General features: G+C 36.7%; 4 protein-coding genes across 8 annotated transcripts; 2 read left to right on the plus strand and 2 right to left on the minus strand.

The window, feature by feature from the left end:
* The first annotated feature begins 1,039 nt into the window (after positions 1 to 1,039).
* On the plus strand, positions 1,040 to 5,409 carry si:ch211-242e8.1. Of its 2 annotated transcripts, none has more exons than XM_043264256.1 (7): positions 1,040 to 1,593; positions 1,738 to 1,851; positions 1,988 to 2,104; positions 2,830 to 3,021; positions 3,148 to 3,304; positions 3,908 to 4,096; positions 4,483 to 5,409. In XM_043264256.1, the coding sequence occupies exons 1-7, from the start codon at positions 1,422 to 1,424 to the stop codon at positions 4,682 to 4,684; spliced, it is 1,143 nt and encodes a 380-aa protein (XP_043120191.1). In that variant the 5' UTR covers positions 1,040 to 1,421; the 3' UTR covers positions 4,685 to 5,409. The 2 variants fall into 2 exon arrangements, with proteins under 2 accessions (XP_043120191.1, XP_043120192.1); XM_043264257.1 differs by having other exon boundaries at positions 1,991 to 2,104.
* Positions 5,410 to 8,772: 3,363 nt separating this feature from the next.
* On the plus strand, positions 8,773 to 10,593 carry si:ch211-218c6.8 (apoptosis facilitator Bcl-2-like protein 14). Of its 2 annotated transcripts, none has more exons than XM_043264158.1 (6): positions 8,773 to 8,914; positions 9,270 to 9,424; positions 9,513 to 9,605; positions 9,697 to 9,776; positions 10,030 to 10,293; positions 10,435 to 10,593. In XM_043264158.1, exons 2-6 carry the CDS (start codon positions 9,289 to 9,291, stop codon positions 10,471 to 10,473), a joined length of 612 nt encoding a protein of 203 aa, XP_043120093.1. In that variant the 5' UTR covers positions 8,773 to 8,914; positions 9,270 to 9,288; the 3' UTR covers positions 10,474 to 10,593. The 2 variants fall into 2 exon arrangements, with proteins under 2 accessions (XP_043120093.1, XP_043120094.1); XM_043264159.1 differs by having other exon boundaries at positions 9,270 to 9,397.
* A 106-nt stretch (positions 10,594 to 10,699) lies between these two features.
* On the minus strand, positions 10,700 to 15,524 carry tph2 (tryptophan hydroxylase 2 (tryptophan 5-monooxygenase)). 2 transcript variants are annotated; one of them, XM_043264975.1, is made up of 11 exons: positions 14,342 to 15,524; positions 13,780 to 13,923; positions 13,464 to 13,647; positions 13,240 to 13,379; positions 12,949 to 13,016; positions 12,520 to 12,716; positions 12,277 to 12,412; positions 12,065 to 12,191; positions 11,682 to 11,777; positions 11,457 to 11,590; positions 10,700 to 11,366 (listed from the first exon to the last, which is right to left on the minus strand). In XM_043264975.1, the coding sequence occupies exons 1-11, from the start codon at positions 14,576 to 14,578 to the stop codon at positions 11,192 to 11,194; spliced, it is 1,638 nt and encodes a 545-aa protein (XP_043120910.1). In that variant the 5' UTR covers positions 14,579 to 15,524; the 3' UTR covers positions 10,700 to 11,191. The 2 variants fall into 2 exon arrangements, with proteins under 2 accessions (XP_043120910.1, XP_043120911.1); XM_043264976.1 differs by having other exon boundaries at positions 13,780 to 13,915; positions 14,342 to 14,512.
* A 150-nt stretch (positions 15,525 to 15,674) lies between these two features.
* tbc1d15 (TBC1 domain family, member 15) lies at positions 15,675 to 24,374 on the minus strand. 2 transcript variants are annotated; one of them, XM_043264974.1, is made up of 17 exons: positions 24,271 to 24,374; positions 23,173 to 23,268; positions 22,619 to 22,690; positions 22,354 to 22,495; positions 21,936 to 22,140; positions 19,954 to 20,056; positions 19,672 to 19,869; positions 19,438 to 19,566; positions 18,484 to 18,587; positions 18,302 to 18,396; positions 18,067 to 18,183; positions 17,744 to 17,844; positions 17,456 to 17,555; positions 17,255 to 17,352; positions 16,975 to 17,091; positions 16,371 to 16,457; positions 15,675 to 16,243 (listed from the first exon to the last, which is right to left on the minus strand). In XM_043264974.1, the coding sequence occupies exons 1-17, from the start codon at positions 24,292 to 24,294 to the stop codon at positions 16,037 to 16,039; spliced, it is 1,995 nt and encodes a 664-aa protein (XP_043120909.1). In that variant the 5' UTR covers positions 24,295 to 24,374; the 3' UTR covers positions 15,675 to 16,036. The 2 variants fall into 2 exon arrangements, with proteins under 2 accessions (XP_043120909.1, XP_043120908.1); XM_043264973.1 differs by having other exon boundaries at positions 19,672 to 20,056.
* Positions 24,375 to 24,545: the final 171 nt, after the last annotated feature.

Consider the following 24,545-nt stretch of genomic DNA (forward strand, 5'->3'; position numbering starts at 1 on the left):
TTATTATACGATCTTGTGGATGTTTTCCATTCAGTCCACAGCACATCGCATCAGACCTGACTGACCTAACAAAGAAAAAAAGACTAAAGTAAAAAAGAAAAGTATATATTTTGCGCATAGAACGGGTGCATATCTAATGAATCTTTAAGTTTGAAAGAATCCTTTTTCACCAAACATTTGAATGCACAGAAGCATCTTAAATCTTGAGAGGATTACTACAGCAGATGCTTAGTAATTATTTTGACATCCATGACCAGTGTTTGATTGACTAGTGTGCCACCAGGACTTCTGACATGTGAGTAACACAGCATACTGCATAAACAACAAATCAGTGTTCCAATACTCAAAAAAATAAAATCTAAAATGTAAATTTGCTGAATGCAGCTGAGAAAAGCTGTGGGTATTTGATTGTGTCTCTGGGAACACAGCCATCCTGTGACTGCTCTGTGATTTATCAAACATTCATAAGGCATTCTACAGGAAGACAGACCATAGATGGGCAAACTAAACAAAAGAGGAAGTGCCAGCACTGAATGCATCACATCTAGACTTGTTAGAGTAAAAACTGATATATATAAAAATTGACACTGTTACCAAGGTTTCAGTGCTGTGCAGTGAGGAGACCTCCAAATAGCATCCTTCTTATACTTCCCACACAGTCTAACATGCTCTCTGCATTGAGATTGAAAGCCAGTGTGCTCATCCAAGTGAACAGAATTCATTCAACCGTACTGGTGTTAGGTCCACGTGCCATTTATAAACACCATCTGCTGCAAAACACTGTGTTGATACACACACGTTTATTATGCTTTGGGGTGCACAAGAAATCGTGACGCATTATAAGTCAACATGTTGATTTGACTATATAAATATATATTATGCAGTGTGCCTGCAGATTGTGATTCTGTTTTGCTTCTCTCTGCAGATATGGGACAGAGGCTCACATGCACACAGCCACATGCCCTGATTCACCCTCGACTGTCCCGAGAGAGAGAGAGAGAGAGAGAGCGTGCACGAGTTACTGGAGAGATGAGATCAGGGATTTAAGAGTGCACAAAATTACATCCACACGTGCACTTCATGTTATGTAAGAGCCTGCCTCACTGTATGCTGTAGGATAACAGCAGCAGTGAGCGGACAGGCAGAGCAGATGCTGTGTACATACACAGGGAAGCCTACGCTTAATACAGCACGAGAAACAGAGAAGAATCTGTCATTTTTAGGAGCTATGGGCATAAGCTTGGATGGACTAAGCTTGGATGAGCTTGGATATTCACAGACACCTCAAGGAAAAGGAGCTATTTGCGAGATACCTCATTGTGGCACTATGAATGGATTATAATCAGCAACAGTATCCTGATCACCACAGGACATATCTGCTGTTTTGATTCTTATCCTGCGGCCCCTTGGGGCCTTTGATCATGACATCAGCGTGGTCCTTGATGTGGGTTGTGTGTGGACTGATGGTGTGGTTTTCCCACTCCTACGCAGCCTCAGTGAGCCCCAATCTGCTCATGACCACCTCTGATCCAACCACTGATGAACAACCAATCAATCCAGAGTATCCGACTGAACCACCCAGCAACAACACAGGTGAGAACAACCTAGATAGACAGACAGACAGACAGACAGACAGACAGACCGACAGATAGACAGACAGATAGATAGATAGATAGATAGATTTACAAAACATTTTGTGTGGTGCTGCATTAACATTTTTTCCTCATATGCACACAGACTCAATAAGTCCCAATCTGCTCATCCCAACCTTTGATTCAACGACTGACGAGCAACCAGTCAATCCAGAATATCCAACTGAAGTGACAGATTTCTTCAGCAACAATGACACAGGTGAGATGCAAGGCTCTGATATGTATTTATATATACTTTCATATTTTTCAGAGTATGATGTATATATTTTATGTATATATTATATTGATTATTAATATGAAAATGAAATTCAAAAGCATGTATCTTCACACTCAAGCAGCCTCAGTGAGTTCTATTCTGCTCATGACCACCTCTGATGCAAGTACTGAAGAACAATCAGCTACTCCAAAACTTCAGAATGACTCCACAGATCCACCCAGCAACAACAACACAGGTACGAAAAGAAGGCACTACAGACTCACAGACAGACAGACAGACAGACAGACAGACAGACAGACAGACAGACAGACAGACAGACAGATAGATAGATAGATAGATAGATAGACAGACAGACACTTTTAACACTTCATATTTGCAATTTCTTCTCACCTGCATGCAAAAACCTCTGACATGTCAGCTGATGGCCTAAGTGCACTTTCACAGTTACTTGATAATAGGAGAACAGTGTGGAATTAATCAATATTTGATAAAGGGCCTTATCTTTATTTAATCAGTTGCTATTCCAAAAGCAGGGAGGAACTGGGGGGATTTGATAGTGAGCCTGTACAAGCAAAAAGCTGGATAGGGAAGACTGTCACGGATATGCTGGCACTGATACAGCATATACAGCATATACTCTTATAGCAATATGCAAATATAAGACAGACATGTAGACGTGAATGAAAATTCGCTGTGGTTTACCAACGGATACAAAGATGCATGAGATGCATGACATGTCTGCAGTAGTGACAGCAAGATGTATGCGGCAGTAAAAAATCTATGAAATATGCAAAGAATGTTGGAAGTGGAGTGATACAGTGGCGTTTACGGAGGGTTTCGTGATAATGCATTTATTGTATATAAGCTTACTGAGTAAATTCATCATGAGTCAGTTTTACTATTTAATCACAGTTTAACACATCATAAAATATGCACTTGTGTGTCCATATGTTCCTCCAGGACTTGCGTGTATTTCTGTGCTTCCCCCACGACGAGGATCATACTACGTGGAGCACGGCACAGGGGTGTCTGTGGGCTCCATGCTTGTGTTCTGGTGTAAGGAGGGCTACCAGCTGGTGGGACATGAGAAAATCACATGCATCCTACATGCAGGTGTCCCTCGATGGAGCAGCTATCTGCCAGTCTGTGAGAGTACGAAGAAATCATCCTAATTATCTGAATATTGAAACAAATGCATGATTATTGTTTCTACTGGTTGTATGCAAATATATCATTTTACGAATATATAACTGGCGAAACAAACTCTATTTTCTTCAGGTATCCCTCGGCCAAATGACCAGGGACTTCGCATTGCTTTACTAGTCTCTGTTGTGAGCGGGGTGGTCATCCTGGTCATGACTGTCTGCTTTATTGTCTGCTGTTGTCAAGAGCACATGAGCAAAAAAAAGGAAAAGCATCGGACGGGGAGAAGCAGGTTAGTCACTTTATTACTATAATAAACATAAAAACGGCATATTTTTTCAAATAAATAAATGATCAAAATCACTAGAAGTGTTGTGTCCTTTTGTAAAATATACATAACAAATATATAGTGGAAAAAAGATAAAGATTAAAGTATAGGTTATCAAATCAAGTGGCATTTATTTTAAATAGACAGCTATTTTTTAAGTTGTAAAGAATTGTACAAAAATATTTTTTATGTTAATACAATAAATATATTGTTCAATATTAAGACAGCATTTTCGGACATCTGGTTGTCAAATATTAGTGCAGTTGACATCAAACATCTTTTAAAATTACATGAAGTACTTTGTTAGATTAAATATAAAAGTAAATGTTCTGGTTTACTATTATATTTTTCAGCCAAATGTAAATAAACCACAATCATAATGGTTTAAGTGTATAAAATTGTCCAAAAATGCTTTATATCTGCAAGTTCATAATTTTTGCATTTCCTAGGCTTTAACAAATATACTGTGTTCTAATGTTTGAAGTTAAAAGCCATTTTTAAGAGACAACACGTACTATAAAATTCTTAAACAACCGTTACATTAAACATGGTGGTCTTCACCTTCAGGAGAAGAGAAACACGGAGCTCAAGGTCTCGGAGGAGCCCGTCCTGGTTGGAGAGAGAGCACATAGACTGGGAGGCATTCCCTCCGCCTAAACTTTTCAGCTTGTCCCAGCGTCTCGATCGACCACTGCCTCCTGGTAGTCCCGTTTATTCAGAGGTCGTCAGAGCCTATGAGAACAGAGGGTATGAGAGGTAAGAAAAATCATAAAGCATCTCTGTTTTAAAGAAACGCAGGAAAAATGTATCTTAAACACCAAATCAGCATATTATAATGATTTCTTAAGGATCACGTGAGAATAAAGAGCAATGACTGCAAAAATTTTCACTTTAACAACACAGGACTGAATTAGATTAAATGTTACAATGTAAAAAAAAAACTCACAACAGGAAAAGCCTCTCTTCTTCCAATGTCTGTGGCACAATACACCCCTTACGTGTACTGAAAACCACATCCAGAGCCCACTCTCTACAACAATGCCACGTTTTTGAATATTATGTAATACGTGGGAGGAGATGTAAAGCCATAAGACATATTATAAGATGTGATTCAGTTTTTGTGATTTTGTCTTTCCACACAGGAGTCAGGAGAGTCTGCTGAGAAGCCCCCATAGCACATACCCTACATACCACGCCAACAGCCAAATTTACCCGGCCCTTGTTTTCCAAAGGGTTCAAGCTGAGCCAAACCCCTCCACCTCTTCTACCACCCCAGTTTACGTACAGATTTCTACACCTCCCAAAAACAAAACCCCACACGCTTCCGCTGTCGCCCACCCATAGACTCGTCCGAACAGAAATCATTTTTCTCATCAGCAGCACTGAATGTGACCAAGACAGTACAGACAACATTGCACAGATGTGTGGGCAGATTTAACTGGCTGGTATAACCAGAAGCACTTTGATATTTTTAATGTTGATGATGTCTTTTAATATTTGCTATATTGTAAATATATTCCATTTTGAGGTGGACCTCGACATTCTCGGCAGATCTATGTATCTGAAGATACATAGTTTAGCCTAACTGTAAATAGAAGTTTTGATGATATTGTATTGTATGGACATAAAACCGAAACCAAAATCTTTTTGTTTTGCACAGTTTAGAAATTCCTAGAGGCGATCAGCTACCACCCATTTTCATTTCTATCGCATTCACAATGTGTTGTAAAACAGCAATATATACTCTTAGTTAGAATGAGCCATTTGTAACCTAACTTTAAAATTTGCACTTTATTGCACTGACTGATTTGTAATAAATTGTTGTGTCAATCTATTTTTCTTGTGTCCTCAACTGAGTCTAGACGACTTTGTCGATTTGTGTAAAATTTGCTATATGGGTTTTTTCGAAACCAGAACAGATGGTCTTTCATTTTCATTGGATGGTGGACGTCATACGTTCAATGAACCAACTCAGAAATTCAAATAATTTTACTTAATTTACATGAAAACAACAGAACAAGGATTGATATATTTAAGATCTGTCCAAACAGTGAGAAGAAAAAGGACAGTCACCAATAAAATCTCGTAGCGATAAAAGGTCAGTTTTCATTTCTCAAAATATTCAGTGACACTTTAACTTATTTTGCCTATTTTAGCCACATCTTCTGATATTTTGAAATTGTTTATACATTTATTTATTACTTGTGTGTGTATACATTAAATACTATCAAAAGTTTGGGGTCAGTAAGAATTTTCTTTTTTTTATTAGACATTTAATTTGAGTAATTTAGCGAAAGTACAAGTAGATTTCAAAGTAGATAGAAATAGTTTATTCAGCATTATATTGATCAAACTGTATATTTATAAAGTTACAAAAGATTTCTATTCAAATAGTTCAACGAATCAACGAATATGAACAAATCAACCAAATCAATGAACTCCACAAAATGAAGCAGCAAATGTTTTTAAGTCAATAATTATATTAAATGCTTCTTGAGCACCAAATTAATTTCTGAAGAATCATGTGACACTATATGATTTTTTTTGTTGTTTCTCTACAGTACACAGTCAACATGACAAACATGACATCAAATGGAATCAGCAACACAAGCTATGCTGCAATAGATATGCATCTCTTATTTCTTGCCATTGTGGATAAGTGCAGTGGTAAAGATTATTCCAATGTTCGCTTGCCACTACAAATTTTAACTTTTGTGGTGGGCTTCCCAACTAATGTGGCTCTGCTATGGATGCTAGTGAGGGGCGAGAAAGGTCCATCACCCTCTGAAGTTTTGGGGCTTAATCTTGCCGTGCTGAACATCGTCTTCTGTATCGGTCTTCCTTTTGATATGTACATTTCCGTGACTAAAGCTACTGGACAGTTGCTCACAATCTCAGAAGCTGTTTCAATCCTCAACCTGATCGGCTGCCCTCTTCTCCTGACCTGTATGTGTGTGGAGCGATACCTGGCCGCAGCACATCCAGTCCTCTACATGAAACTAGGGAATAAATGGGAGTGTCGTGTCATCTGCTTGGCTCTAGTTTGGATTGTGACTTTAGCTGTTGCAGCGATTACCTACCAAGAAAGGCTCCCTAAATTAGCTATGTACTTGTCAATTGCCCTTGAGGCTTTGTTACTCATAATGCTGGGTTGCCTAACAGGCATTGTGCTGATACTCTGCAAAAAAGGTCCAGGTGAACGGCAAACTGGTGGAAGAAGTGGGTCATCTGTGAAAACCAGAGCACTATATAACGCTTTGCTGATTCTGATACCTTCAGCTGTTATCTACGGGCCTCTCCTGTCTACCGCCCCTTACATGCTCACACTTAAGCACGGGGATGAAGAAGCCAGTGACTCATGCTGTTTAATCATAAATCTGATGCATACCTTCCCCAGTCTTGGAACCTGTATTGCGCCTGTGTTTTATATGTCCCGTGCAAAACAACTGGCCTGCTGTAAGAAGAATGCTGAAAAAGAACAACCAACTACTCAAGATGTACAGCATCCAAAGTGACGTTTCCTTTATGGCTTATTTTCCAAAATATGACATATAAGAACACTTCTGTTAGATTTTTACATTGAAAATGATGCATATATTATTTTGGTTGATATTTTGCTTGCTTTCAGTGTTTGGAAAAGTTACTTTTAAAAGTAATGTACTGCAATATTGTTACTGCATGAAAAAATGACTAATTATATTACTTGACTTGCTTATTTGTTTGTTTTTTTTAATAACAAAATTTTCACATGAATCTAACCACAGGGACAGGAGAAAATTCTGAGAATAAATGGAATTATGAGAAGAAGTAACTCAGATATGTTATTTTATATTTAATATCAATGCAGCACTTGAAAAAAGTAATCTGATTAAATAACTCGCGTTACTTGCAATGCATTAGCCCCAATACCGCTTGCTTTTAAATTAATGCATGCTGCATATGCTTCAATATGTAAATACTCAAAATGAAATTAACAGCCTACACAAATGTACCTGACTTCCATTTGGTTTTGAATGTAAAACAGGATGAAATGAGCAGGAGTGAAAAGTCAATTCATGAACTTAATGTTCGCCATAACCACAAAAGTTAAGGGGGAAAAAAAGTTGTTAAAACAACAAGGGAAGTAAGACTGATTATGACTGTAATGAAGAAAAGTGTGAGAAGAAGACAAGAGCGTGGGCATCACCGGAAGGACTTTCTGGTGAATTAGACATGATTTACAGAGACTGATATTTCAAACTGCCCAAAACAAATATAAAGTGACTTTTTTAAATTTTGTTTTATACTGTAACAAAATTTTTTGATAATTTTGTAAAATAATGTTGTAAAAATAAAGCTCCCCACAAATAAGCACAAGTGAGTCATTCCTGAAGAGCTTCAACTTGTAGGTGGGTGAGCACTTTTGGTTTAGCCTAGATATCCTTTTCCTATCTTATTATTACTAGAGGGGGTTTCCTGGAGGGTTAAAATTATAATAGAAGTAGGCCTGATCTAGAATAGTTAATCTTATAGCTAAACACAGATTACTAAAGCCTGGACTCTTGAACTAAAATACATTTTTAAAATTTAAAATCAACTATCCTAATCTGAATTAGTGAAACAGAGATGAACTTTAAAACAGCCAAGAAAAGCTTAAAATTGTATGAAACTGCAAAAGGTTGCAAAAATTTCAAGGAAAACAATAACAGTGGACAAAAAGGCTGCAACAATAATCAAAACAAAGAAAAATGTTTTTGAATAAGAGAAAACTTTTTTAAACCAAGAAAATTGCACACATCAGGTGTTTTTCTCTAATGCACACTGAAATTATCCTATAAATTATTAAAAGTAGAATCTCTTACAATCTTGTATTGCCAATCATATTTTTTAGAACACCAGGGTGGCTAGGAACATATATTATCCAGCCGTGACTTCCAGCTTCACAGGAATAAGGAGGCAAATTCTCTTGTCATCCATTTGTCATCCATCACAATGAATTATTCATAGAAATTATATTTCTGTTGTGCAGCAACAGATTATTGAGCTTTACAAAATATGAAGTCAAGAAAATAGCACATATAAAGCATTAAAGCTAAAGCATTGGAGATTTTCATTTCCATTTCATTTCAGTTCCAATCAACAGGAAATGTTACATTCTTTCTTTCTTCCTTTTTAAAAAAATAAAAATAAAATTTTTTTGGATTTAACTTTTTACTTATATAAAGACCGAGAAAAAATGTAGTAACAAAAAAATAAAAATGCAGATTAATGTTTTACCCGGTTCTTTACTTTTTGGTTTCGCAGACAAATCGCAAAAACAAATCGCATTTTTATTCTACCCTATAAAACAATAGGTCTACAAAATACGTATATAAACATTGGCTAGCTGAGGCGTCGGTTGATAATCGTTTAATTCATTATAAACACGCACATTGACATAAACAACAACGAGGAAGAGGACTGGAAAAGAAAACGAAAGCGCCGGTCTGTTACAACAGCTGTTAAGTACAAACTTCCGTGAACGTAAGACTTTCGTCGTAAGTACACTGCCGTCAGTGCGTGCATGCTCTCAGGGAAGTTTTGAGAGGTTTCCTGGTGAGTTTTTTGTTGTTTATCCTCTGTTAAATTCATAAGAGGTCACAGCGCTTGTACGTTATTTCGATAGACTTTACGTGGTCCGACTGCGGAATCAGAATCATGAAAAATTGTTTTGTTTTGAAATTTGCGTGAAAATAGACGTGATCCGTGACGTCGTCAAGTTTAAACTGTAAAGTTTGCTTCATAACTCTTTTCAGTTTACAAACAAAGACGGTGCAGTTAGTCTCTTTAGATATAAAATGTTAAAAATGCAACACCATTCTTTTGATTTTATTGGGGGTTTTTTACGGATGTGAAACGTAGCTTGAAACATGTAACGTTAACATGTCCCGTTTCTTTATCTGATCCGCAGAAGCCAGTGGTTGTTTCACATGATGGACGGCGACTCACCTTTAATAAGTTGTAGTGATGAATATCGATTGATTAAAACATACTGCCAAAAGAGGAAGAAGTCAAACACAAGTCTGATGCAAAGTGCCTGTATGTACAGACTGGAGGCTCAAATAGGCCAGTAGAGATACTGTTATATTTGTTTAAGATCTATGACCTTTTTTCTTATTTATTCTCATTTTAAAGTCATGTCTGTTGAAAACAGGTTATGATCAGTTTGATAACGTGGCTGAAAAACTGTCCCAGATTGCTGACAGCGGACTTATTTTTGATGAAGGACTAGAGCCAGACAGTCCTGGTAAAGTGATACAGATAAGAAGTTAAAGTCATTGAAATATTATCTTCTATAACATATTGATTAACCAGATTGCAATTATGGTCTGTCCTAGTTGCGAGGGAGGCTAATTCAGATGTCATAGTGAAGCTTGTTGACTTGCTGAAGAAATCGGGAGACGAATTAAATGAAACGGTAATGTCATTGATCTCTGTAGTGTTACTAATGAATTAGTTTTGGTTTAGTGTGTAGTTTTGGATAATCCACTTAATTAAATGCAAATGTACTTATTTTGATATCTGGAACAAACAGGCTTTAGTATATAAAAAAAACTATCATTCTCACTAAAGAGTACAATGATTATGAACATCTATTATAAAACATCATAAGCTCTCATTTAAGAGTCTCAATCTAACTTAAGCTTAATGTCTCTCCTCTGCCTTCTCAGATTTGCAGCAACCAAGAGCTTTTAGGATACTTGAAGAAAACCTTCTCTTACGACCTGTTTAAAAAACTGACTCAAACCTTCATCACGAGTAGTGTACCAGAATTTCTGCAGGCCAGGAAGAAACGTGAGCAGATTGCCCTGACCTTTGAGGTCACCAGCAGACTCAAAGCCCTGGACCTACACCCCATGAACATTGTCATGGGATACGGAGCTCAGTACCTGCAGGAGAACTTCACTCCCTGGGTTAAACAGCACGGTGGTTGGGTAAGAGATTATGCACCAGTTAAATTTAGTAAAAAAATAAACAAATCCCGCTTTAAATAAATACTTTTACTACAAATGAATGAATAAAATAATTCCAATGATGCTCAGCACACTAATTATGTCATTTCTGACACACTATAGGAGAAAGCCTTTGATGACGATGATGAAGAGGTACATTGACAAGATGCTGTGAAATGAATGACTGTTAGTAATCAAAGTGATATTAATGAAATATTGATATCTGCAATAGATATATAAAATCTTTTTTTTTTGTCTAAATCTATAAATAAATTTTTCTTGTTTATAAATGTGTCCTTGTTTATATATACATTAAATATAAAATTGTATCAATGAAATGTTTTTAACTCATTGCTGCAAACATAAAAAAAAAACAAACAGGCCAAAATATAATGCTAAAATATAATGCTTTATTGACTGAGAAGTTGGCTTTTCCGCAAAACATATAAGCAACACAAACATACTCTTTACAAATGCACTGGCCTACTGATTTTTACATGTAGGCTAACTCTTTTATTTGTAATTTTTTATAATCTATAATTGTATATATCAACTGCTTTCACTTGCTATGGGTCTTACGCACAACATTAGGCACGAAGAGGCAAAGACTAGGTAGATACTAAATCCTTTCTTTTGCTTTGTTCCTAATAATATTTTATCAATATCAGTATCAGTTTAATATATTGTAATGATGACTAATGTTTTGAACACCATATGATGACTTTGGTTGCAATATTTTACACCTTAACGTGTGTGGCATACAACCTCATAACAAGGCAAGACTAATGGGCCAGATAATCAACATCACTGCAGATGTTATTGAATCACGTAAAACAGTTGCAGTTTTACTCAACAATAAAGCACTGATGATTTTGATTAGCTAGATACCGAGGTACGTGTTCATTTTTCCCAGGGCGTCACAGACTGTGGTTAGGTCACTGCGTAGATCTTGAACCACATTTTCAATGCTCCTGGTGTCCTTCAATAAATCGATGCTCTGGGTGTACGGGTTGTAGTAGACAGAAAAAGGCCTTTTTATTGTTTTAGCAAATTCCCTGTTTAGAAGGAGCAACATTAATTGACATTATGAAGTCAAGTGGTGGATTAATGTCTAATTTTACATTTGACCGAATGGATATATTTACCTCATTTTCTCTTTTGCCTCTTCGAAACTCTCAGAGACAAAATAAACATCTTGAAATGTCGTAATGAGGCACTCCTGGTAGCATGTAGTTTTGGGATCAAAAATCTTCACTGTTGCTTTGTCAGACAATGCATGCTGCATAATCAAAGAAGATTATTCATTTACTTATAAACTTACCATTTTAATACATGAGGGGCTTACATATAATTAGCAAAAGGCTTCGTACTCTCAACTCCCCAATAGAAGATAGAAGACCTGCTCCATAGGCTCTCAACTGGCCATCTTGTTTGCAAAGTCCAAATTCAATTGTGAAGAAATAGCACTGAGAAAAAAAACACAGTGGTTTATTGCAGGTTTAGAAGAAAGATTATCTCTCAAGAAGTTTCTTTAGGCCCTTATGAGATATACCCTCTCATATTGAGATCAACAAAAAAAAACTTACACCCAGATTTGATAGTGATCTGATTTCAATGCAAATGCATGTGACTCAACACCATAGATCAAACTTTATGCCATGGAAAAACTTCAGTGACCTTTTTATTTTCCTTACTGACTACAGTCAAGTTTGACGTGACATTTAAGAATTCAATAAGCTGCTCTCGCACTTACTGTTGCCAGCTTCTGCACATCCTCATCTGAAGCGCCTAGCGATGCTAGGCCAATCTCTTGAGAAAACTGAGCAAACTTGGGATCGGCTAGGAGTGGTACGTGACCTAGTAGTTCATGGCAGGTGTCCCTAAAAGTTATACAAATTTACAGGTTAGAGGCGATGAAAAAAATCGTTTTCTACGTAAGAATTATGGATATTGGTTTACGCTCACGGTTCTGGTGTGTAGAGAGGATCAGTGCTGTGACGTATATACTGAGTGCAATTAAACACTCGATAAGCCAGACCGGCCAGGAAGTCTCGTGGTGACAGATATCCAGCCACAGGTCGTACGGTAAACCCTGACCTCTCTGCAAGGTTCACAATGAAAACCTCCAAATTGAATAGTGTACAGGTTTGAATTGAATAAATGCAAGGAGAACTGCATCTCTGTTTCTTAATGCGACACATTTTTTACCTCGTAAGAATCGAGACACATCTTCCAGCTGTGGAATGTTGTCCTCTCTGTACCCACAATGCTTTGTGAGAAGAGGGAGGTTTTTTAAGTACTCGCGGCAGGCATGAGTTGGATATAGTTTTGTAAGTTCTCTGAAAATGACTCCCCATGTCTTTACTTCTTCTAGTGTGTACTCTATCTGTGGGATGGGCTGCCCACTGAAAAGACAGTGACATTTTTTTTCAGATTTTAAAAAAGAATTTAAAAACAAGTTTCAGTTAACACTACACCTTGAATTTCATATTGTTTTCATTTTACGTAACTTTATTATACATCTGCCTTTACTTATTTTAGCATTTAGCGTATTTTATTATTATTTGGCATACCTGACCATTTTAAAAACCCAAAATCAACTAAACAACAACAGAAACTATTATAATCCATACTAACAATTTGTAGTTCATTGCAACTTCAACAAAGTACTTCCTCCTTTCCCGATACACTTTGTCTTTAAAGCCCTGCAACAAAGAACAAAGAATCATTTTACAATAAGATTTCAATTTTAACCAGGGCATCATGAACAATTTTTTACAGAATTTATTAATCTAGGTTGATAAATATACTATTTTATGTCATCTTATTACAAAATCAAGATTAAACAGAATAAACTGTTGTTGGGACGATGCTTCATTCACTCCACCGTTGAGCTACTAAACAAATTTACTAAACAGTTTTACTTACTGGATGGTCAGCATCTAGTTCTGAGCCATACATTAGCACTCGATGAGAGCATTGGTCCAGCTCTGAGATCTTTTGGGGAAACCATGGTATTCCTTCCCCATCTGGCAGCCCACCCAACACGCACACACAGTCCAAACAGTCTGAAACAAATACATCAGATGGATCATTAACACTGTTACAAAGCCAGAACATAATTACATTGGTTAAATTGAGTTCAGATTTACCGGTCTCTGCAGACCACACGTGTTGAGGTGTGTTATATGACACGATGTTGACATGGTCTTTCAAGTGCTGCACCAACTCATTGAACTCTTTCTTTGTGCAGTTGCACTCTGCATAAATCTCCACCTCACTGGTGACTCTCTTGGATCTCCGAGACTCGATGTGAGACAAATTCACATGCTTCTCCTTTAAACATACAATGGCAGGATGTCACTTTGGTTTCAATCCCAATATTATTAAATAAGTATTATGCGTTAGATATACTTATTCAAATGTACTATTAATCTACCCCACGGGGAAGACGAGATGTTCATTAACCTGAAAGATCCTCAGCGCTTTCACCAGATAGCCCACTTCATTCTTCAGAGAGAAAATCACTGCTAATTTCCCAAGGTCATGAGTGGATTTTGGTTCTTCTTTGTCGGGTCTTTCATCTATCCGATTAAAGGATGTCCTGCGGAGCTGAGTGGAGGTGTTGCTTAGTGAATACAAAACTTGTTAAGATGGACAAAGGCTACGATAAAGGCTTATTTCTTTTAAAAAGTTCTTTCAAATGTTTATCTACAAGCTTTAAACTTGCAAGGCTGGTAATTAACAAGCTCAAAAGGAGAACTGCGACACACTCTGACCAACTTGTTTTTTTTTTTTTTATAGTTTCAAAATGCTGTATTATATCACTGTGCCCAGTTCCAACTGTCAAGGATTTTACTCAGTATATTATAGAATTTTGTAATGAAACCTTTCATAACATTTCTCCAATGACCATTACATTTTCCAGTGTAAATGTTCCATATTCCAAAAATGTGAATGAATATCAATCAACCTGACTATATGCAATGTAGCGCCAAAAGAGGGCCTATCAAAACTGTTTAGTACTCACCATGGAGGCTGCAAGGTGTTGTTGGTCATACATTGCTGAATCCAAAGACAGACCTCGTCGAGCCCAGTATTTGCTGGAGAACATCATCATAGCAGGTTGCATCTTTGGAATTGCCTCTTGACCTCTCTTCCTAAGAAGCCCAATGGGTGATTTAGGGGCTGTCTGGGGCCCCTTCGGATTAGCTTGTAGTTCAGAGGACATAGTTGCTGTCTCTTGAGATGTCTTCTTTCCCTGCATTTCATATGGTGAAGGGGCTGTTGTCTCAGACGATATCTCCTTAAGCTGCCCCTTCAGAGATCACTGGGAGCTCCTTGCGTGTGCCACAGCACCTGACACTCCTCCCCAGCAGTATCAGAGCTGGGATTATATACTGTGACGAATGACGTTCAGACGGGCCACTGTCTCACGGGGCAGGCAATCGCTCATATTAGCTTTTGAGGGGATGGCTGCTCCATTAGGAAATGTCGACACATCCAAGCCCTGATTGAAGTGGATAAGCTCATCTCACCTTCTAGGAGAAATGAATCTAGAGCTAAATAATTCTGATTTTAAGATTTACGTAAACGGGGCTTCATTTTCCAGCTAGTGGAAGAGAGGGAGATAAACGCAAACACCAACAATCATTTTTCTAAGATATAAAGGCATTTGCACGGTTTATCACCAAGAAACATGTTTAATAAAAAACACAAAAAAGAAGAGATTAATGCATTCATTTTCATAAAATATGAACTTAAATGCTAGCATTATGTAGGCAAAATGGGTTGAGGGAAATTGTCGAAACTGCCTTTTGACCACAGATGCATATTGTTTATGGGTTTTGGTGAATGAGTGCATGTTTGTCAGTGCACAAAATGCTGCCGTTCCTTTAATGAAAGGGAGCAAGAAGAGAGATAACATTACTGTGGTGAGCAGTGAGCTATCAGCTTCCTCTGAGGCAATTTCCTGTGGAGCAGGAAATGAAAGAGATGGAAGTCGATTCGGTGTGTCTTTGTTGCAGGCTGTGGTTACGAATGGATAAAAGACATTTCATACTCAATCAGTATTTTCACAGTCTCTCCATCTCATCTGCAAATGTCATGGTGGGCTGAATGAACGAAGACTTCTGAATCCCAAACCACATTTGCATGCCAGTTGTAACTAGTGATTTTAGTTTATATGGCCAAGCAAATGTCTAAAATGATTTTGATCCTGGGGGGTTTTTATCTAAAGTGACCAACTAATTACTAAATAATCTTGCCTAATTAAATGTAAAACATAAAACAAAATAGCTTAGTTCATTGGACCTAAAAAAATGAAAAAAAAAACAAAGGCATAATATAAATATAACTCAAAATCTAATGGAAGGAAGACAGATTTTAATTTGAATCTGAATTATTTAGGAAAAGGGCAAACTGATAAGAACAAAAAATATATAATATTCAACAATGGATACCCCACCTCTGAAACATTATGAAAACTCTCTCAATACAGTGAGAAGGAATGATTATTTCAATGAAAGACAATATGGTACAAGATATTACAAAAATAATGCTTTAGGGATCCTTTTGGATCCTAGTTTTACATTCATATATTTTCTCTGGGATATTTTACAATGTGGCATTTGGTAGCAAATATCTACATGACACCCAATACTTTTCACCTTGCTGGAACACAGGGGCTATAAAATCTGTACTATACATCTTGTAGTGCTATACACTAGGAAATGAAGGCTACTTTGCAGCCGTTGTGTGTTGTTTCCTTTAAGTGGCTGTGGCCGTTTGAGACGATGTGATCTCGTCTGTGTGTGGATGTTGGTGAGGTCTGAGGTGACTCGAGAATTCCATATTCACTGGTTTCTAAAGCTGCTGAGGGTTCAGTGACTGTGCTGAGACCCAGAATCTCGCTCACTGAATGGGGCAAGTCCTTAGAGGGAATGAGAGGAAATTAAAAAATTGTATTAATGGGATGAAAAAACAACAACAACATATTATTGAGAAAAATGTGTTCTAGATCTCATACACCGCTATCTGCAATCATGCTTAAGACATACCTTACAATTCTTTATCTGCATGCAGATAGCTTCAGATTTGCTAAGGATTTCTTCAATGTCCAATTTCATGGATAGTTCGTTTATATGCTGTCAAGAAAGAATAATTGGTGAACAATTTTGATTTGGTGAAGAAACTTTCACATGTTTTGTTACATGTTACAAATGGAAGTAATATTATTTGTTGAAAACCATTACACACACACACACACACACACACACACACACACATATACACATATATATGAAAAGATAATTTGCAAAAACATAACTGTTTTTAACAATTCTCAAAAATCATTATTTCAATCAAACTGCATTTTTTTTGATAAGGTTAAAAAGATTGGCTAACACAATCTTTTAAAAATTGTAAAAGTTTCTGCAAATAAATACACACACACACACAGACACACACATATATATATATATATATATATATATATATATATATATATATATATATATATATATATATAGTAATTATTATTATTATTTATTTTAATATAGAGAGTTTTTTTATTTCAAATAATGTCAATGCATCACTGCTAAATTGAAAAATGTATCCTGTCAACTTTTAATTTGTAGTGTGCAAGATACAGCTAATGCTAACCTTTAAGATTTCATTGAATCCGTATTTTCTGTCCATAATTTTTTGTTTCTCTGAGTCTAAAATGGCACAGCACACCAGAAGGTGAAAGTTTTGGCAAGGCAGTCTGGTCCACATGACCTGAAGGAGAAAAGATCAATTGAATAAAACATTACATCAAATGCCAATAAAACACTTAATGAAGTATTATCAAAATCATTACAGACAATAGCTACATTGTACTGAGAAACAGAAATAGTTCAAATATCCAAAAGAATAAAAACAACAGACAGCTATTACACACCTCCCAAAGGCGAAGGACATCCTGAAAATGTAGCTCTCTCTTGAATCGGATCAATAACCAGCGAAAACAGAAATATAAGTACCCAGAATCCTGTGCCTCTGTAAAACCCAATAAACACATACATAAATGAAATGGCTACTTATGGTCAATTAACATTAAGGAAAAGACTATTCACAATAATTCCTTCTCTAGGTATCTTACCTAGATAGTTCCAGAAGGCCAAGTCTAGCAAGCGAAGCAAAGTGCTGAGTTGGATTAGTTGAGTCTTCATCCCCTGCATCTGCTCTTCAAAGTTTTCATGCTGTAACAAACAAAGTGATTAAAAAAAAACAAGTAAACCATTTGTAGGTTGACTAGATCCATTTAATGTGTTTGCACACAACAGCAATAGAGTGAGGACATGGTTTATTGATGCAGCTAAATCTTCTCATACACAGCAGACCCAAGAGTGCTAAGCAGAGATGAGCTATAACGAACACACTGCATTACCATTTCATCCATGAAGGAAACAAAGCACCAGAAGGCATCCACTTCATTCTCCATCACAAAAAGAATAGGAGAGAGGAGATCACTCATGCCCTGCACGTACCCTGCACAGGGACAGGAAACTGGGTAAATAAAAGTTATGCTACACTGAAAAGCACTTAAGATTATTCATAAACTAAATAATTAAATGTGCAATTAAAATCACATTGACATAAACTGAAGGATTTTGGATGATTGGTAAAAACAAGGTATCAGCATGGGAGTATACATAACAGTAGGTGATATTTTTTTAAGAGAAGCTGCATTGAACACGTGTAGTCACTTGCCTAAATCAAAGTCATACATGCAGTACGTCATCAGGATGTCATGTAGTAATATCAAGCCAGGGTTGTCCAGGCCTTCATAAAACTTGTTATTTCGGTCGGTTCGGTTGACATCTTTTTCTAAAGAGATTCAACAACCACACATTGAGTTTCATTCAGGTAATGAAAAGGGGCATGGAAATATATACTGAAAACATTTTTGAAGCAACTAAAGAATAAAATTTAATTTAATACATACCAATAAGGCTCCTATAATCTCTTAACCTTGAGTTTCTCCTTTCCTGCTCCTCGCTTACTGACTTCCACTGGAGCTTCATTCTAAAGTATTCATCACTATTGAGAGAAGAATACGAGATCGTATGTATGCTTAATCTGTTAAGAAAAGAGCTTTATATGAAACGCTGAGTAAAACAAGTATACGTTTTTCTCTTTTGCAGGTTCTTCCTTTCTTCATGAGTGCTGTTCCATGGAAAATAGCCGAGCAAAAATTTCCAGGCTTCCTTTCTCACTGCGTGGCAAAGACCCTGTTGAGAACAAATCAGAAGCATTGATAAGCTACATCTTCTAAAACATTTAAAAGCATATCTATCAGGGCTGGGCAATTTATTGCACGATGTATTCATGAGCATCTCATCAGTAAAGCCGGTTCTTTGATTAGCGGTAAATCTTCATCACCTGTTTTCAAATGGAGCGTCAGTTAATACACAGAGCCATAGATCACTGGCTATAGATCAGAAGTATCGGGTTCAGTAATGTAAATGAATTAACTGCAAAACTTGACATCTTTATTGTACCTATAATGCTTTGTTTTTGACGTGGAATGAGCAAAAGAAAGTACTATTTAAAAATTATTTTCCATTCATAAAAAGAATCCAGAAAAATGTGCTGCTTCATATTTTCTAAAAACACTGATACAACTGTCTTTGCTATTTTGCTTGTCACCAAATCAGCATATTTAAATGATGTGATATTTAAATCATGTGACACTGATGACCAGAGTAATGCCTGCTGGAAATTTAGCTGTCACCTCAATGATAAATTACAAATATGCTACAAAGTAAAACTGTTTTAACTAATTAAATAAATGGTATGTAGGGTATATGATTTGAACAATGACAGATGTCTTAAATTAGTTAAAAAAAAAAAGATGTCCTCATGTCCAACATTTGCAATCTACCAAAAAAGTTAACAAGAGAAACAAAAGCAAAGGTGAAGTGACAAAACCAGAAGCAAAGAGAAACTAAAGGCTGAAGTGAAAAAGGGGAAATGCATTAGAAGACCACAACAGCACAGGTATCAGGCAAAGGACGTCTTGTGAGTGAGACATTATGTAGATTAATGAGTTACAGGACAACATTCAAAATAACTTCGTACCCCTTTAAATATAAAATCCTTTAAGTGAGGTACATTGGTTATTCTTCCTTCTGAATCCTGGTATTTTGCCCATTCTTCCATTGTCACAGGCCCCCTTCTTTGCACCTCTGGCCTCGGTCCCAGATCAAGCTGGAAACAAACACCTCAAATCAATTCTACAATTCAATTTCTACGACTGTCTGTGTCTATACTCAGCTAAATCAACGTTTGGGCTTCCATTAGATCTGCGCTCACTCTGGTGATGACTTCAAATCCAGGCTCTTCCTGCTGGTTAATCTCTAGTCCAGGAATGAGTTCTCCTAACAAATCCGCCACCTCCTCAGAAGGCCGCTGTTGACACTCTAATTCAGGCGCCCGAAATGCGTCAAAGAGGTAGTTAGTGACTTTAGAGAAGCCACCCAGAGTTGTTGTATAAGGATCTTTCTTGAATTTCTGTTCGGAAAGTGAAACAATAGTGTGAAAAACAAACATTTTTATGTGGTTACTGCTACAATTCCCAGCGTGACAATGACAAACCTGTACAAAGCCATAGTTTGTATCATCCAGAAGATTCTCAAAGGACTGTGAGAAGGTTTTGCTGTAGGTGCTGACAATCAAGACACTTTCATCATCGGGACTCCTTTGAAAGACAGAAACAGCAATATTAAGATTCATAGCATAGCCTTAAAGTAATACCATGAATAATTTCAAGAGTACAAATAACAACAAGTATTTGAATTGTAAACATATGACATCACTGGCCATATCGCTGTGTGGTTTGAATGACGGGAGAAGCCGAGCAAACCAAGCCAAGCCTATGTTTCATTATGGAGACTCAGATAAGAACTTTAATAACAGCTATCTTTTCCTCGGCAGCGCTGAATTCTGCGTGCTTACTGGTGGATTTAATCTGGTGTGATATTTAACGCAGGGGAGAGGAGGGTCTTCCTGTCCCTTTCATAAAGCCTTAACTCTAAACGAACAGCTGCTGTTCGACCTTACATGAATCACGCTCATGGCCTCTCGCCACAGAACACATGCTAGACTTCCTGTCGAGATACTCAGCCTCGTTTGCATGCAGATTGAGTTACAGTTTGATGTGTCCTGCTTTAAAGGACGAAATCTTTGGATAAAGAATTCTGCGAGTCACAAAGAATTACATTAGTGTCTGTGGTATTTAGCAAATTAAAAGGTCAGGGGTCACTTTTATGATAAAAACAAAGAAAAACTCCACTATTTCTGAAAATCTGACAAATTTTCCAATTCCTCTAACAGTTGAGTTTTAGTGTTTTCTAATCCATTCAGCTGATCTCCGCATCTGGCAATAATACTTGTAGCTGCAGTTTAGCAAGGATTAATTAATCTAATTATACCATTAGCATCTTCCTCAAAAAATGACCAAAGAGTTTAAATATTTTTCTTATTTGAAACTCTTCTATAGCAACATTGTTTACTAAAAGACTAATTTCAGATGCTACGTAATCTGCTACAGCCATGGTACAGCAGCAAAGTTCTTTGATTATTACGTCGGAATGTGAGCTTAAAAATCACAATTTAGGTTTTAGTATTTGATGTTACTAAAGAAGAGTCAAGTTATAAATATGAAAAATATTGAAACTGTTTGGTAATCTTTTTTTTTTTTTTTTTTTTTTTTTTTTGCGAGATGCTAATAGTCTAATCAGCTGAATGAATTTAAAAAAACTTAAAACTCAACCGTTCCCCTAAAACTCTAGGAGAGTTGGAAATTTAGCCTATTTTGAGAAATAGTGGAGTGTTCCTTTAAGCCATATTCATTCAGAGGAGGATGTCTTGACAGTCCACATAAGAATGCAAGAATGTAGAAAAGCTAATATGCTTATTAATGCATTCAGAATCAAAAAGACACAACGTGCATTTCAAATTGCACACTTTTCTATGCCTTTTTTAGCACTTTGTTATTAATGAGTCCACACTGAAAATACAAAAAAAAAAAAAAAAAAGCAAGAAAGGAAACCTTGGCCACTCAGCTATTAACAACACTGGTGCCAAAGTAATTTAATACATGAAATTTGTGGGCATTAATTAATAGCGCAAACTGTAGTAAATTGACTAATGAAAATCATCAAAATTCACCTCGCATGACTCATTTAAATACTCTCTTCTCGTTAATAAAAAGGGTTGGAGCTGGCGCAGGTGATTAGTAAACTTGGTCCTAAATATGTTTTTTTTTTTTTTTTACAATATTTTAACACAAATTTTGAAATCATTACATGGATGTAACTTCACAACGTGCACAGAAACATTAAATAAGTGAGCAGTTTCTGTGAAGCACTGCAAGTAATGTATTCAAAATCATTTAGAAAATGTTTGTAACTCGTGACTACACTCTACTGGGCTAATGCTGAAATATAAAAAGCATTAGCAAACCTTTCATAAATAGAACAATAATAAAATGAATATTGCACAATATTTGCCTATAGCTGAGTCAAAGATTATAGCCGACCTACTTAGACTAAATCAACCCCTGAAAATGTACTTACTCGTTGATCTGAACTGATTTCCTCAGGCTATCCAGGAATGCTGTGCTCCCTCCCTGGTGGAAATGAATAGCTGGCAGCGCTGTGCCATCTTTCAAGCGGAACATGATGTATGACCAGCCCTCACATTTGACTGTGACAGACCTGAGGTCACACACATTAAAAGAGAAGGCCCACTTGTTCCGGTCATTAGTGTGGTTTGATCCACCTGTGACAATATGACAATGAATAATAAGCTTGGTTACAGATTTCCATCTACTGGTTTAGGAAAAAACAAAAAGTACCAGACACTGATGCACTGACAGATGCACAAGATAACATGCTGAAATTTTCTGTTAGCTACTGAGTAAAGTGTATTTTTGATGAAATTTTAATTTTTAAAGCATTTTAACCACATTTCACTAGAAGTGCAACTGTTTACCATCTCCATGTGCGTGGACTTTTCTCCGAAATGAGACGGCATTGATCATGTCCCACTCTGTTTCATAGCTCAGCTGATGGTCAATAGGACGGTGAGGGTTGTCTTCTGAACTCTGAGTCCACTCCACTACTGAGCTGGAGTCCTTCACGCAATCAAACAAACAAAAAAGAGTTTATTCTCATCCAGAACTATGCAGAATCATAAAATGCCAGTACAGAGACCAGATGAAACAGGAAACGCGTAATTTACGAATGAACTAACACACCTTGCAGGCACAAAGCATGTTTGAGGGATCTGCATCCTCCAGTGGTTTATATTCCACAAGGGTTTCACCATCCTAAAATTTAAAGAAGGAAAACAACAATTTTCTTTTTTTAATCTTCAGCAATGAACCATTAATCATTGATCAAAAGTGATAGTAAAGACATATCAACAGATTTCAATCTTAAAGGAATAAAAACTTTGAAACTGAGGTTGAGTAAATTATGATTTTGGGTGAATTATTATATTATTAATATTAAAATTGTTTTTTTTTAAGCTTTCTATTCAACACAGTATCTTGAAAACATGTATGTTGGTTTCCACAAAAAAATAAAAAGCAGCACAACTTCTGCTTTATTCAAGTGAGCAAATATAATGTTTCTTGAGCGTCAATGTATTAAATGATTTCTGAAAAATTGTAGTTTATTAGCTAACAATCACACAAGAGTGTTGTAAATATGTTATACATGTCCTTATGACCCAGTTAAGGTAAATCCTAATAATTCTAAAACAACACACTTACTTAATCTAAATAATATAACTAGCAAGACCATATACCTTATCAATAATTCTGAGGAACCCTGATATTAAATCCTGATCCTCAGATTCATCTGGCGATGAGTGAATGAAGACTCCCTCGTGTTCAAACACCACCTGAAAAACAAAATATATGTTTACAGAACATTACAGTGTTTGATGACCAGATATATTATTCTTCCTAAACAGGTCACTATAAACAAACATTTTAAGATCTTATGGTACTCTGCACCTTGTGCCATAAAAGGCAAGTTAGTTTGCAGCCTGAGGCTTGAACTTAGGGAACTGAAAGTTCCTTTCATACAACACAAACAAAATGTTCTTGCAGGCTTCCTTAAAATAAAATAAAATAAAAACATTAAACTGATAACTGTAAAACTACAAATAAACCATGGAACCTTGTAATAATTTGCACAACACTGCACAAATTTTCATGTTATGATTTTCTTATTAAATCTGTGTAGTATTGGTAGATGTGAACGGTAAGCCGCTCAACCATCAAAACATTTTGGTGGTAAAGGCACTTAATCATGCATAAATAAAAGACACGAGACAACGATACACACACACACACACACACACACACACACACAAAATGAGGTTCTGTAGAGTCAAGAAAAAGCTCACTGAAAGAACTGAAAATACTGAAAGCTAGTTTCCTTATGGACTGAATTCACTTGTATTAGTATCGGTCACGTAACTCATAAACATGTTTATGATCTAGATTATGATCTTCATTAACCTGCCAGGCAGCTCATGACTCAACACTAGTTAAACACAGACACAACTGTGTTTTTTTGTGTTTAATGTCCAAACGCCCCAAACACGATCGATATTACAGTCGTGGCGTAACTGGCAGTGTAAACGCTGCTTCTGACTGCCGTGTTTTTCGCAGTTTCATCAGCTGTGTGTCAGGGTGCTTGGGTGTTAGCAGCCAGGCTAACTGTTGCTAAACACAGCAGTTTATCAGACCAGCCTATCATCTATTTCCCAGCACCGACAGCCCGAAAACCTAGCCAAACAGAATATCTACGGCACAGCCCACCTAAAAACACCGGCGAAATTGAGCTATTTCTCGTTTTGACCGTGTATTGACTTATAAAACTGCATGCTCTGTACCTTGGGAGGAGTTGTGGCCGCCATGTCGACTGCTAAATAGACTACGTAGCACCGCTCACGTGCCTGTCAGCGATCCACAACAACACTGACGAGTCACTTTCCGCATGGCCAACGCGACGCATGCGCACACATGTATTTCGAAACGCTTAACGTTTAATAACGATATTATTATTATTATTATTATTATTATTATTATTATTATTATTATTATTATTATTATCATTTGAAATTGGCAGTGGTTACCCTGGAATTGTTTTACATTGGTTTACGTTTAG

The sequence above is a fragment of the Puntigrus tetrazona genome, chromosome 18 (assembly GCF_018831695.1).
Source record: "Puntigrus tetrazona isolate hp1 chromosome 18, ASM1883169v1, whole genome shotgun sequence".
Taxonomy (NCBI): Eukaryota; Metazoa; Chordata; class Actinopteri; order Cypriniformes; family Cyprinidae; genus Puntigrus; species Puntigrus tetrazona.